Source organism: Empidonax traillii, unplaced genomic scaffold (genome assembly GCF_003031625.1).
Source record: "Empidonax traillii isolate 1590-97213 ecotype Southwest subspecies unplaced genomic scaffold, ASM303162v1 scaffold1436:size109477, whole genome shotgun sequence".
Classification (NCBI taxonomy): Eukaryota; Metazoa; Chordata; class Aves; order Passeriformes; family Tyrannidae; genus Empidonax; species Empidonax traillii.
The window spans coordinates 52,453-67,325 of record NW_020956629.1 but is presented as its reverse complement, the minus strand read 5'-3'; the positions used below and the strand labels follow the sequence as shown (position 1 = coordinate 67,325).

Sequence of the window (14,873 nt, the reverse complement as noted above, 5' to 3'; positions counted from 1 at the left end):
TTTCCTTTTCCCTTCCACTAAATCACTGTGTTGAGACTCGAGCAGATTTTCCACACAGCTCTCCCTTACCTTTCAAGGCCTAGAAACCTTCAGGCAAAATCCCAAAGGATCATTATTTCAATTGCATCCTTCAATAAAAAAAAGAATTTCTTCCCATTTTCCTGGTTTAAAGCTTTGGGAATGTATTTTTAAAGCATTTTTAAAATGCTTTTACGGATGTTGCTTGGTAAAACCCACCATTTTCTCTGAAAAGCAGCACTAATGCATCCTCCCTCTGCACACCCACTGCACCCAGGCAGAGGCAAGGCTTTCCTGGGAAAGAGGAACTCCAGTGTTCCAGTGACCCTGGTCAGAGATGGCAGAGTTCCCTGCTCTGCTAGGAAGGATTGAAAAGATGCTGTCTGCATCCACTTGTCATGCAAATGGGATTAAGCCTTAAAAATCTGCCTCTTGCTCCCTGGATTAAGCTTTCCAGTATCCAGGAGGCCCAGGCAGGCTGTGGATGCAGGTGCATCCTGTTTCAGCCTCGGCCTCCCTTCCCAGCTGATTTAGGAAAACTGGTGTAGGAAAACCCTTTCTGAGGAAAACTGTTGTCTGCCGAAGCCCTTCGAGTTTCAGGAGAGCTGGATGCCCCTTCCTGCACAACGGCCCCAGGAATGCCCGGGCATGGAGTGAAGGTGCATTTCGGGGGTGCTCTGTGCCCTGCCTGCCCCCGGAGCCCGTCCCGCTGCAGGCGCTCTTCCCAAGGGATACGGTGCCACCTCCCGGGGAGGGGTCTCGCCAGCCCGCGGGCACCGCCCGCCCGCGGGGGGAGCACCGCCAGAGGCTGCTGCTTTTGGCAAGCACACAGATCTCCCGTTCCCCTGCCCCGTTTCCCACACCCTCGGCTGTTCCCGAGCCCGCGGCCCCGGCCGAGGAGAGCCGTATGTACTGCGTGCGTCGCCTGCTGCGCTAGAATGAATGCCTACAAAATCCTAAAGCTATTTCTCAGGCAGTTTATGATAATTTCCCCCGCCCCACCCCACCCTAGCCCATCCCCATCACCCGTTTCGCACCCCCCCAACCCCGACCCCTTCCCCCCCGCCCCTCCCGCCCCCTTCCCGCGGCCCCACCGGAGCCGGCGGCGCTCCCAGGGACGGCGGGGACGCGTTATGTGACCCAGGTATCCAACCGCATGCGCTTCACGGAGGGGCTCTCCCCCTCGGGCTCGCTGGTGGGTCGCAGGAGGCCCAGGGACGAGCCGAAATCGGGGCGGGCGGGGTCGTCCCGCTCGCTGCTGCCCTCGTAGGAGCTGGTGTTGCTGCTGAGGCTGTCGACGGGCGAGCGGCCGGTGGGCTCGTGCCGGGGCTGGTGGGGGAAGGTGCTGAGCGGGGTGGCAGTGTTCCTCTCCCGGTTGGGCGAGACGGGCTCCGACTTGATGCTGATGTTGGGGTTGGTGTTGACAGTCAAAGTGGTGGTGTGGGACAAGTGGCTCCCTTGTCTGGGCATCCGGAAGGTGGGGGGGAGAGGTTGGGAAAGGAGGAGGAGGAGGAGGAGAGCAGGAGGGGAGGGAGGGGGAGAAACAGATGAGAAAAGAGAAAACGGGAAATTTCCCATTATTATCTTTTTCACAGCCTTTCAGCCTCCAATACACATGATCCAAAACCTGCACATCCCACAGCCAAGTGAACACAGGATTATGAACCTGGATTAGATTATTAACCTGGATTCATAATTAGAATTATGAATCACTATGACTCCAGAACACACGATCTCTGCACTCACCAGGACACATCACTACTGACCTGGGATTAGAAGAACCCCATGAGCAGCACCTATTCTCTCCCCCAGCTGCCCGTGATCCTGCTCCAATCCTACCCACTGTCCCAAAATGGCAGGAGAAGGACAGGGTGTGACATCCCTGTCCCATGGGTATCCACACAGCTCTGCCCCAGCGTCCCCGTGGGCTGCACAGACCCGGTGGAGGGTTTTGCTCCAAAATGGGAACCTCTTTACTACAACCCAAAATTCCATCCAGACTTTCCATACTGGTGCAGGAGGTCTGGGTGGCTGCTGGGGAAGATGCTGTCTGCCCTGCCTGAAAAATGTGCTCCAGGCAGTGAGGAAAATGCACTGAATTCCCTGCACAAAAGCCTATTCAGTCCACCCCTCCCTCCCTCTGTCTATCCATCCATCCATTCCTCCATCCTTCCATTTCTGACTCAGTGACTGGGGCAAAGCCACAGATTTCCCCTCTTCGATTCCTGCCTCTTTCTGTCCCACATTCTCAGTGTCATCACTGGCAAGTTGCTTAAATCTTTCTTTTGACCAAGTAGCTTGGTGTGTGGACGCTTTATTTCAGACTTAAAGGAGATCCACTTCAGAAACCCTGCTCCAATATGTGCAAGTGCTTGTGTTCCCTTCCCTGGAGCAAAGCAATCCATTTGCAATACTAAAAGCAACCTTCTTCCTCCACCAGCAGGGCACAATTTCTCTCTGAGTGGCCCTGGTACCTGTTCCACTTACATTAAGTTTCCTAGTGACACAGGGACCAGGTGCTGCTGCTGCTGCTGCTGCTGTTGTTGCTGCTGTTGCTGCTGTTGTTGCTGTTGCTGCTGCTGCTGCTGTTGTTGCTGCTGCTGCTGTTGTTGCTGCTGCTGCTGCTGCTGCTGTTGCTGCTGCTGCTGCTGCTGCCAGGCAGAGATGTTGCCAAGGGACAGCCCTCCAGGTGAGCTGAACGCTGGCAGTGAGGACAGCTCAGCGCTCGTCAGCTGATAATCTGGAAGAGAAGGAGCCCTTCAGTCATTTCAATGTCAAACCTGCTCCCACAGCACCCTGAGAGCTGCGAGAAGATGGAGACCTGCGAGAGACACAAACACACAAGGTGTGGAATACCGGCCCGTGCTGCAAGTGGCACAGGGGTGCTGGCTAGAGGACACATGGAACCATGGAATGATTTGGGCTGGAATCATAGAATCACAGGAACAAGTAGGTTGGAAAAGACCCCTGAGATCATCAAGTCCAATCTATGACCAAACAACACCATGGCAACTAGACCACGGCACTACGTCCCAAGGATGGCACCTTTTAAAGGCCATCTAGTCCAACTTGCAGGGTCACCTTCCACTAGTCCAGATTGCTCCAAGCCTCATCCAACCCATCCTTGAACACTTCCAGGCATGGGGCAGCCACAGCTTCTCTGGGCAACCTGTGCCAGTGCCTCAGCACCCTCAGCATAAACAATTTCCTCTTTATACCCGACTGCCTTCTGGCCTCAAGGCTGGCAGGACCCTCCACACCCCCAGCACCCACCAGTGCCATTATCCCCCAGGCACAGCAGTGGCAGGGGCAGCTCCAGGATGCAGCTGCATCCAGCTCCCCCCAGGAAGGACTGTGGGGATGTGAGACACCCCTCAGCCACCCTCCAGCTGGGTGCACAGAGCACAGGCACACATCTCCTCTGCTCCCCAGGCAGAGAACCTCCAACAGCTGGTGAGACCCACCCATACCTGGGGCATCCCCACCCACACCTGGGGCACCTTCACCCCTATCTGGGGCATCCCCACTGTGCCTGGGGCATCCCTACCTGTGCCTGGGGCACCTTCACCCACAGCTGGGGCATCCCCACATGTAACTGGGGCATCCCCACCCACACCTGGGGAACCTTCACCTGTGTCTAGGGCACCTTCACCCCTATCTGGGGCATCCCCACCTTGTCTTGGGCATCCACACCTGTGTATGAGGCACCTTCACCCCTACCTGGGGCAACCCCACCTGTGCCTGGGGCAACCCCACCTGTGCCTGGGACATCCCCACCCATACCTGGGGCACCTTAACTCATAGCTGGGGCATCCCCACCTGTGCTTGGGGCACCTTAACCTGTATCTGAGGCACCTTCAACCCTACCTGGGGCATCCCCACCTGTGCTTGGGGCACCTTAACCTCTGTCTGAGGCACCTTCACCCCTACCTGGGGCATCCCCACCTTGCCTAGGGCACCTTCACTCCTACCTAGGGCATCTCCACCTGTGCCTGGGGCATCCCCACCCGTGCCTGGGACACCGTCACCCAGACCTGGGCCACCCCCACGTGTGACAGCAGGGGGCGCTCCCCACCCGCCGTGGGGACACTCAGCAGCCACCGTGTCCCTCCCCACGGGCAGCCCACATCCCAGTGCCTCCTCACGCTTGCAGGACGATGCCCTTCCCCTACAGGGCCCCGGGAGCAATCCCAAATCCCCGAGGAGCACCCCATCCATACCAAGGGGGGATTTTACAAGGGGTGGGAACAACGGTGGGGAAAACCAGGGGGGAAATTGCTGCTGCTCCTGGAGATGGTCAAACCTCGCTCGGCCACGTCAACACCTGACACAGACACCACGGACCCACGGGTAAATCAAACCCTTCCCGTGCCCTCTCCCTCCCCCTTTCTCTCTGTGATTTTGGGTGCCTCGTGGTTTCAGCTGTCCCCACCCCAGCAGCACACACAGAGGTGGCTGTGCCGGGGCTGAACCGCTGCCAACGCCGCCGGCGGATCCCCGGCACACCCCACCCAACGTCCGTCACCTCCCGCACCGGCCCTTCTGGTTTGGGAGCTCCAGACACCCACTGGTTACACCCCCACAGCCCCCACCAGGGCTGGAGCTGGAGCCTGCCTGGATCACAGAGCTGGGAATGGGAAGGTTTGGCTGAGTGCCGGTTCCGGGAAAGGGCACGTAACCCTGGCCAGGGGGCAGCTTGGCACAACTGCCCCCACCTGAAATCCAGGCAATTCCCACTCAATTAGCAGGTGAGTCCTGGAAAGAACAAGTGGCAATGCCCCAGGCTGGGAGTTTGCTCAGGGTACCTGCACCCCACAGCGACCTACAGGATGATCATCCTGGCAGCATCACAGAATCATGGAATTATCTAGGTTGGAAAAGCCATCCAAGACCATCAATTCCCCCAGCACTGCAAAGGCCACCACTAACCCGTGTCCCCAAGTGCCACATCCACACATCTGTTAAATCCCTCCAGGCATGGTGACACGACCCTGAGCAGCCTGTTCCAACGCCTGGCCACCTCTACCATGATGAAATTTTCCCTAATATCCAACCCAAAACCTGCTCTGGCACAACTTGAGGCCATTTCCTCTTGTCCTGTCACTTGTTACCCGGGGGAAGAACCCGACCCCCACCTGGCTCCATCCTCCTGTCAGGGAGTCCTAGAGAGTGGGGAGCCTCCCTTCCTCCAGGCTGAGCTCCCCCAGCTCCCTCAGCCGCTCCTTGTGCTCAAGATCCTTCACAAATTGAGGTAATTCCCACCCAATTAACAGGGCAGCCCTGGCAAAACAAGTGACAACAGTCCAGGCTTGGAGTTTGCACCCCACAGCGATGCCCCCCACGCTCACCCCCACAGTAAACCCCGTGGCACAGACACCGCTGGTGCTCGAGCAGGAACACCACGGTCAGCTGCGAGAGAAAATAACTACAGAGAGCTGAAATTCAGCCCCCTCCACCCCGAGCAGCAGCGCAGGGCTCAATTAAAACCTATTCTGGGCACTCTGGCTGTGCCCAGCCTGGCTGGAGAACGGCAGGGCCAGCGCCACACGGGGCTCATCACGCACTGCCAGCATCCTCGGGGCTACACCTACTAATTTAGGAGAGGGAGTTCCCAACACGCCTGTTCTGGGTTCTTCCAGACAAGCAGCTTCTTTTACATTTTTGCAAACTCTCCTCTGAGCTCAGAGCAGGTTACACGGGGCAACCAGCAAGCCCTCGGAGTTTTCGCGGAGGTCTGACCGGTGGCACACGAACAACCCCTTTGCTTGGGCAACTGCGCTGTCACCGTCCCCTCAGGGTGGCTTGAACCCCACCAGGCTGAATCAGATGTGCCTATGAGCAGGCTGGTCTGCATTCTTCCCAAACTTTTGGGGGCCTGGGCTCACCGTCATTAAGCCCCTATTACAACATCACCTGAGCTCTGGAGAGCCCGAGGATGGGTGTAGCTGTAATTAGCATCCACTTGCACAGTTCAGTGGGCTACAGTAGGGCAGGATCAGCCCTCACGGCCCTTCTGGCTACGACAGCATTTATATAATGACTTTCCCCTTGATTTTAATCCTGTGGAACCTTTGGACTCAGCCATGTCTTGCAGTGGCAAGTTCCGTGAGCGACGATGCAGCTGCTCGGAGAGCACAGGCACATCCCTGCAGCAGCACATTCCCCTCTCCTGTTCATTCCCTCAGTGGAGAGCTCTGACCTGGCCACTGCTCTTACCTGTGTTGTAGGCTGTGGGCATGGCAGAGAAGGGCAGCCCCTGTGTCAGCAAACTTGGAGTCGCCACGGAAACAACCGGTGTGGTCAGAGAGTGAGTTGCTTGGGAGACACCCAACCTCTGCGTGTTCTGCTGTGGGAGCAAACGGGGAGGCAGTTAAAACCCAGCTGGACTCTGTCATCTTTGTGGGTTGTGGCCCCTCAGGACCCCCTGGGCATGCACTGGGGGCTGAGCACAGAGACCGTGGGATAAGCAGGATTGATCCTCCGGCCATTCCACACTGCAGCAAAGCAAAGTGCAAAAACCCCCCCAGCTACCGCCACTCTGGGCCTTGTGACACTCATCTGCAGGTCACCTGGCCTTGTGTCCCCTTCCTGCTCAGGGCTGGGCTTCACCCACCCAGGACCAGCCATGTCCCTGTGTGCAGGGGGGCAAATATCAGCAGGATGCTTCAGACTAAGCTCATTGCTTTCCAGAGGTTGTGTGTGAGGTCTGCTGGGCTACCAAGGAGTGACAGAGGGACCACCAGGACCGGCCAAGGCAGCACAGAGCCGACACATCCTCTCCCCTGCAGCTCCAGTGGCCAAGATCTCGCCTCAAGGGAAGCTGAGGACGCTGAGCGCTGGCCTCAGGATTTTAAAGGGACTCTGTGGCCTCCCAAAACTTGAAGTCCAGTGCTCAGCAACCTGCCAGCTCGGTGCCCTCATGAGGTTTGTGTGACTTGGGCATTAGCAGGTCCACTGTGGAAAAATTCTGCCCTTGGACCAGTGCATGCCAGCCTCCCCCCGAGGTTTTCCAGGCAGTTACGTGGGCGGATCTATAGGTCAGATTCAGCCCTGTTTACAAGGCAGATAATCTGGACTGTCTCTGCTGATCTGATTTAAATCAGACTCAAGAGGCTTGACTCTAATCCGAAGCACCCCAGCACACGTCACCCTGTGAAGACTGGGGCAGTGCCCAGCTTAAATCACGCCTGGCACGAGGCTGGCTGTGCCTTCCTCCCACACCCAGGGCTCCCAAGGCCCTTGGAGGGCTGGGAATGGACCACGCGATGCTTCCCGGCCGTGGGGACTCTCCTGGGATGAGGCTGAAGGCTCAGCCCCTGCCCTGGCCACCTCCAGAGGGTGACAGCACCCGGCTGTGCTGGATTTGCACACCCTGCGCCCACACGCTGCCCAGCCCCGCAGGTCCCTCCCGCCGCCCGCCCGGGGAAGGCGATTACCAGGGCTCTAATTGCTAAAGCCCTGGGCTCCAGGAGCGGGTTTTCCTGGCACACATCCCGCTGGCAGCCACCCTCGGCCGTGCCCACTGCCATGGGTTAAGGACATGGCAAGAAATGCCTTCACAGAGAGCCGGACTCAGCCCCATCCCGCTCCTGCCTGCACTGGACCCCGAGCCAGCCCAGCAGGACGCAGCCCACAGCCCCATCCCCTCTGCCCCTTGCTCCAGGGCTCTGCAGCTTTCCCAGGAGGGCAGAGGCACAGGAACCAGTGAGGCCTCACTGGAGGGCTGGGCCGGTGGGACATGGGCTGCCCCGGGCCTATCAGCCCTGGGAATCACAAGGCGAGTGCAGGGATGCCATCCTGATTTTCACTCCAAATCCATGCAGGGGAGGAGGTGTGCAAGCTGCCCCCCCCCACCTCATGCCACTCACACTCCATGCCCCATGCCCAGTGCTCCAGTTGCACATTCTGGCTGGCACCAAACCATGCACATGCTTGGGGATCCCGCTCCCCCTGCCAAGTCAGGAGTGTGGAGACAAACGGGGGGATGCCCCTCTGAGCCCTCCAGAGGAGCAGAGCGTGCTCGGAGCCCAGAGCTGCAGGAGCAGGGCTGGCAGGGCTGGGGCTGCAGGCAGAGGCTCTGGGCAGAGGGGCAGGACGCAGCAGAGGGGCCGCTGACTCATCCCCCTGCTGCCTGCAAGGAGGTGGGAGCTGCCATTTGGAGAGAGAGGATCTGGTGTGTGTGGGTTGAGCAACATGGAGGGAGCAAATCTGGGGAGAAGGTTAATGGAGCAGGGGGGCATCTGAACTGGACAGGAGGGATCGGCAGGGACAACGATCCGCATTTCCTTTCCTGATCCAGCTGTGCCAAGGTCCCTGTCGCCTGCTAACCTTATTTCATCACCCTCCACCTCCCCTCTGCCACCTCAGCTGAGGAGAGGATGTTCTTCACTCCAGGCAAAATCCCGCTGGTTAGCTCAGACCAACAATTAAAGCTGCTAATGCCACCCCGGTGGATTTCTGCCTAAAGCTGCTCCAGTGCAGAGCCCAGGAACGCCTTGGGCAGTGGGAATAGGGACGAGCAGACCAGGAAGAGGGGAGTGACTGCTCTCTATCTGCCCATGGGGAAACTGAGGCAGGGAGCTGCTGGGAGGGGGCCACTAAGCAAGAAGGGTTTGGGGGGCACAAAGAGCGAGAGAATCCACGCCTGCCAAAGCCCTGGCTCATCCTTGGCCTGCCCAAGAGTGTCTCCTTGCAGGCTGCCAGAGGGACTGGCTTACTCCTGTGTTTTGGAGAGCTTTTCCCTGGCTGTGAGCTGCCTCCTGCAGCAGCTCTTGCCCTTCCCTCGCTGCGCTGACCTGTCGCCCATCTGCCCTGCACCAGAATAGCAACGGAGCAGAGTGAATCATTGCCACAAACAAGGTGGCATTCACTTTGCTGGCAGGAAGAGGGAAAAAAAGCCATAAAAATAACACGGAAAAGTGCCCCGTGCACAAGGGAGGTTTAGGGAGTGCACTAGCCAGCCAGTGGATTTACACAGGCTTTAAATAATATCCTTAATATGGGAAGAGCCTGATTTACTCCCTGTCTCTCATGTGCTGGCAGTAGACCAGGTCTTCCCGTGCAGTAACTGTGGTGGCTCCAGCAAAGCCCATGGGGCAGGTCCAGCCTGGTGGTGGTGCCCAACCTGGCTCTACAGCCCCCAGAGGGACCAACCTGGCTCACTTCCCTGGGGGAACCAGCACAACTCTTTTGGCCTTGATAGAGAAACAGGTGCTTTACAGCTCAGGTGCTTTACAGCTCGTGTCAGCTCCTTCTTTTCCATAGGGTACCCGATTTTCCTCTAAGTGTGTTTTTCCTGGGATTGCTTTTCTGAGTCAGGACTGGACATGTGTTGGTGCCCACATCCCACCGCATTCCCAACGGGGGGGCAAAGGAGCCAGCATCCACCCCCTCCGCATGCTCCACGCCTCTGCCAAGCCAGGGCAGGGTGTGGGGACCGAGGGGGACGAGCGGCCCGTGTCCCCACCCTGCCGCCATGCACATTCAGAGGGAACTCACCAGAGCCAAGTGGTCCTCGGTCTGCCCGCGGGAGAACAGGGGAGAGAACCGATAGGCACCGTTAACTCGAGCGCCCCGTCCCCGCCACAGCCCGCGCTCGCCGGCACCACGGCGGGGGAATCCAAGCCTTCCTCCTCACACCTCCCTGCCGGCACAGCCCCGGCCGCCTTCCACTCCTACCACACAGAACAGCACCACATCCCCCTGCGGCCTGCCCGCTCCCACCCCAGCCGGTGTCCCCACAGAGCCACGGGCACTCACCAGGTGGTGCATCAGCCCCTTCCCGCTCTGCGAGGTGATCACACGCAGGTCCGGCTTGCGGCTGTTGGCGGCGAGCTGCGTCCCGTGCGAGGGCGGCGGCGGCGGCGGGGACTTGGCCGGGATGATCTTGCCCAGGCTGCTGCCGTTGGACACGGGAAGGAGGCCCGGAGAGGCTCTGGCACTCACATAGCCGTTTCCTGCAAGAGGAAGGGTGGCAGAGGATGAAGGAGGTTTAAGTGCATGGCAATGGTGAGTGCAGGGCAGTGAACAGGTACAAACTGAGAGAAGGGACCTTTAGGCTGGAGATTGGGATGAAACTCTTTGCTGTGAGGGTGTTAAGATACTGGAACGGGTTGCTCAGGGAGGCTGTGGATGCCCTAACCCTGGCAGTGTTCAAGACCAGACTGGACAAGGCCTTGAGTGATCTGGTCTAGTGGGAGGTGTCCCTGCCCATGATAGGGGGTTGGAACTAGATGATCTTTAAGGTCCCTTCCAACCCAAATCAGTCCATGATTTTATGATTCTATGAATGCATGGCAGCGGTGGATTTATGGAGATGGTGAGTGCACAGCTGTGGTAAGCACATGCACAGCAAGCAGAGCCACAGCAGGCCTCCACGGATGCTCCTCCCAGGGAGAGCAGCACCTCATCCCCCCCAGGCTCCCCAACACCCTCCCGCACCCAGGCAGGCTCACCCTGCAGGGTGAGGGCAGGGTAGGCAGCGGCCCCGAGTTCTCAGTGCCCAGGGCAGCTCCTCAACCTGCAGGAACTTCCTTTTGTTCCTGCAGTAACACCTGCTACATCTCAGAGGCCCGATCAGAGGCTCTTTACATGCCCTGGCCGGGCACCACGGCTCTGCCACAGCAGATAATTACTGGTATGTTCACTTGTAAGGTCTCCTTATGGTACCAGAGCAGCAAAAAGGGGCTACAGCCAAGTGAGGACTCAGTTCACTGCTCCCACTGCCCCTTTGAAGATCTGAGGTTCTTTCCTCCTCCTCCTCCTCCTGCTGCCCCACTTAAGGATTTTATGTGCAGAGAGGGGGGAAAAAAAGAAGAAAGGAAAGGAAGAAAAAAAATTAAAAAGGAAAAGATTTGATGAACATCAGGAAAGGAATAAATTGGATCAGATTACTGTTCTGATGAGGGTTGTTTTTTTTTTTTTCCTGAATAGGCCCCAAAGATAGAAAGGCGTTCAGCAATCACCAGGATTCAGCCCTCATATTCATTGCACGTTAGACCGGGAAAAATAGGTCGCTGATTGCATTATTAATCACATCTACCATTGCGCTGCATCTGCATTTCAGCAGGCGGCTGTGGCAGTGACGCTGCGGCTGCGGGGGCCGAGTGCCAGCCACTGCCTCTCCAGAGCTGTCCCGGGGCTGGACGCAGCGGTGATGGGTGAACCAGGCACAGGGAACCACTGGCTTTTAGATTTATTAACAACGAAGGTGCAGGAATTCCCCGGGTGACCTTTGCTACCCACAGTGCCAGTGGCCATGGACATGCCAAAAGAAATGTTAAACCCTTTGACACTCCCCTGCCCAAGGTGGCACCGACACGGGGTACGCACGTGGCTCTCATGGTGACTCCCTGTTTGAGGCACGGCATGTTAATGGTGTGCGTCACCTGGGGTGTGGATCGAGGTGGCCTCTGTGCTGGAGGGGAGCTGGTTTGGGCTCCAGTGCTGCCACTCACCCCCCAAAGGTGGGTGGCCTTGAGCATTCTCATCACCGTGCCCACCCAGCCTGGATGTGGCCAGCCCAGTGCCTGGATTTCCCAGCAAAGGCCCCCCCTTCAGAAAAAGGGGCCTAAAAGTGAAGCACTCTGGGCTGCCTTTGCACCACCCCACTGTGAATCTGGACAGAGCTGGGGATAGCCAGAGCTCAGGGGCAGGCAGGGTGGGCCGGGTGCTGCATCCCGAGGGTGGCACACGCTGTGGTGCACGGGCAGGACCCAGGGATACAGCCGGGATACAGCCAGGATACAGCCGGGATACAGCAGGGATACAGCCGGGATACAGCCGGGATATAGCCGGGATACAGCAGGGATACAGCCGGGATACAGCTGGGATACAGCCGGGATACAGCAGGGATACAGCCGGGATACAGCCGGGATACAGCCGGCATCGCTGCAGGATCCAGCCAGAGGCACCCGCAGCTGATGACTCAGAGGTAGCAGGTGATCACTCAGTGCTGCAGAGACTGCTAGGGAGGAGAAGGAGGAGGAGAAGGAGGAGAAGGAGGAGGAAGAGATGCCCCAGGTATCTGAAAACCACAAGCGCAGTGCCAGAGCCACACTCCCCTCCCGCAGCCGTGCAGGGAGCCCCGGGGCGGGCAGGGGGTCAGGGCCGGCGGGGGGTCGGGGGCTGGCCCTGGTCGGGCTGTCCCTGCTCCTCACGCCCGTTTCCTGCAGTGGCGGTAGGAACGCGGGGAATGCTCCGGTGACGTCAATGCTGACATTCAGGGGCCCTGCCAAGCTCCTGCCACGGCTGCTCCGACAGCTGACGTGGGGGCGGCCGGTGGGGGACAGGGGCCGCCAAGGTGCCTGGGGGGGGCCGTGGCACGGCGGCCCCTTCCCCCTGCCCTCGAGCACCAGCAAAGCTCCGTGTCGGGCACTGTGAGCCTCCAGGACCGCCCTGGCACCTGGGAAGAAATCCCGCTGGCACTGGCACGGCTGCTGCCCAGCACTGGGAAAAGGCTATTCCCAGGAGGGGCTGTGGTGCAGGGCACAGGGACGGGGCAGCTGCAGTGCTGGACCAGCCCCATCCACAGAGCCGGCGGGACCCGGCTCCAGTTTGGTTTTAATTGGGGCAACGTGGAATTCCACATTCCTACTCCGTGCTGTCGGCTGGAGCCCCGCTGCAAAAAGGCCTGGAGGAGGGGTGACAAGCCAGGCTCCTGGAGCAAGGCTGCCTTCACCCTGGGACAGATGGTATCCACCCTGCCAAGCCCAAGCCCAGGGCCTGCAGCAGCTTCCCAGCAGGGCCTGGGGCCATGGCTGGTTTTTGGGCCGTGCCCACACCAGCGCCGGGCTGACATCCTCAGCCTGCAGACGGCGGAGGCAGATGTGGGGATGGAGATGATGTTAGTGCATTTTACAGCCAGGGAGCTGAGCCACAAGGCCTGAGCCTCGTTAGCATCGAGGCTCTCGCAGTGGAAAGGGACCTTAATGAGCTTTTTCCCTTGCAGTAAAGTTGCTTTACAGGGCCCAAGCCCGAGGAGGAACTGGATGTTAATTGATCACCTGAGGTGAGGGGGGGAAATTGGCTGCAGCGTGAGGAGCTAAAGCCAGTGGTGCCCAAATCCTGGTCCTCATGGATCACTCCTCTGATCTTCAGCACTCCCAGAGACCCAGGGGAGAGGGATACACCTCAGCCTCCGGGGTCTTCACTGAAACCAGCACTCCCCACAAAGGCTGGAGCTCCACATGCCAACTCCTCCCACCGCCAACGGCAGCAAAATTTTCCCCAGCGCTTCCCTCTGAACGGCAAAGCAAAATCCTGGGGGACACGTGGGGAAACCACGGGCAGGAGTGGCACACGGAGCCCCGGGCACAGGGCTGGAAGGCTCCTCACTTACCCACAGGGCTCGGGCAGGCTCCATTTGTGTTGTTCAGGTCTCCTCCAAGCATTGCCCCTGCAAAGCAACCAGAAACACAGGGTCACCATCCACGCAGAAACAAGGTGAGCATCCCCACTTTTGGGGGGCAGGAAGTGGGGGAGGAGCACAACGGAGGAAAGCAGAGGAATATAAGTGCGGTTGCGTCCCCGAGGGAGAAAGTCCTGAGCAAAATGAGCAGCATTCCTGGTGATCAGGTTGGGAAACATTATCCAGGCAGATCCGTTTCCTTTGGGAAGCAGCCAGGTGCACAGGATCCTGCTCCAGAGGAGGCAGCTTGGAAAACACTGCGGCTATTTTATTCCAAGCCCCCCTTTGGGGGGACACGGGGGCCGGTGCTGCTGCGGAAGAGAGCCCCAGCAGCACGACATGAAACACTATCCCCCCTGTAACGTTCAGGCCGAATGGAAACCATCCCTGCACTGCCAGGGCGCTGCTACGATCCCGCCTCCCACCGTCCCAACACTTGGAAAGGGCGGCCACTCCCCACCAGGCTGGGAAAAACCAGACCGGGGGCTTTCACATTCCCCCAAAAAACTGAACATTTTGCCCCTCCTGCAAGAAGATTTGACTTTTTTTTCTGCCACGTTACGGAGTCGCTTCTGAAAGCCACCTATTTTCCCCGGCTGGGGCTGCCTGGCTATGCCGCGGGCGGCGATTGTGGCCAGAAGCCGGCGTGGAGGCTCTGAAGCTGCAACCGCAGTCATCCTGGAGCCCTGGGCTGGGGAACGAGGAGCCTCCGATCCCAAACCCCACCTCTAAACCACCGCCCAGCCCTTCTCAACCCAGATGGGGAAACCTGAGACAGGAACCTTTATTCAGCCCGTGGCTCTGGGCTTCAGGTTTGCAGCGAGCCCCCCGACGCCGGCAGGAGGGCTGAGCCACTGCTGTGCAGGGTAGGACAGTTGCTCCCCACATGGGAGCAGGGTTGGGAACAGCAGTGGTCCTAAATATTGTACAGCTTGAGAAAGGGCAAGGTGACCCACAACATGTGGCAGATGTGGCACCACAGCACCCTCCCTTCAAAGGAAGGGGCTGTAAAGCCTGGTCTGTAAAGGCTGTAAAGGTTCCTGGTGCCTCTGAAGTCCTGGAGGAGGGAACCCACCAGGATTTTAGGGTTGTGCTCTGCTGTGGGACTCCACCTGCACCCCAGCCTCTGGTGCCCAGGCTGCTGAAGGGGGGAGTCACTCCCTTGGGTGGGTGATGCCAACCCCACTCCCAGCCCTGCACAACCCCTTGTCCGCCTTTCTCCCACCAACCAAGCCGATGGCACTGAGCAGTGCAAAGGCACCCAGCCAGAGCTCGCTGTGCATTTGCTCTGGAAACAACACTCCCAGCTCTGCTGCAGGGCAAAAAAAAAAAAAAAAAAAATTTAAGAGGAAAAAAAAAGGAGTTTTTCTAACATGCAAGGCCCTGGCTCCCACAAGCAGGATTTCTTCCGTGTCCCAGGCAGCGAGCGAATGAGACACAGATGGCC

General features: G+C 58.6%; 1 protein-coding gene across 1 annotated transcript in view; it reads right to left on the bottom strand.

The window, feature by feature from the left end:
• Positions 1 to 1,081: 1,081 nt before the first annotated feature.
• The window catches only part of MEF2D (myocyte enhancer factor 2D), a 34,446-nt gene continuing 20,654 nt past the window's right edge, over positions 1,082 to 14,873 (bottom strand). Inside the window, exons 5-10 of the mRNA XM_027907301.1 lie at positions 13,358 to 13,414; positions 9,778 to 9,974; positions 9,517 to 9,537; positions 6,235 to 6,364; positions 2,506 to 2,758; positions 1,082 to 1,480 (exon numbers count right to left, since the gene is read on the bottom strand). Coding sequence (XP_027763102.1) covers positions 1,150 to 1,480; positions 2,506 to 2,758; positions 6,235 to 6,364; positions 9,517 to 9,537; positions 9,778 to 9,974; positions 13,358 to 13,414 — 989 coding nt within the window. The 3' untranslated portion in view covers positions 1,082 to 1,149. The remainder of the gene's footprint in view (positions 1,481 to 2,505; positions 2,759 to 6,234; positions 6,365 to 9,516; positions 9,538 to 9,777; positions 9,975 to 13,357; positions 13,415 to 14,873) is intronic.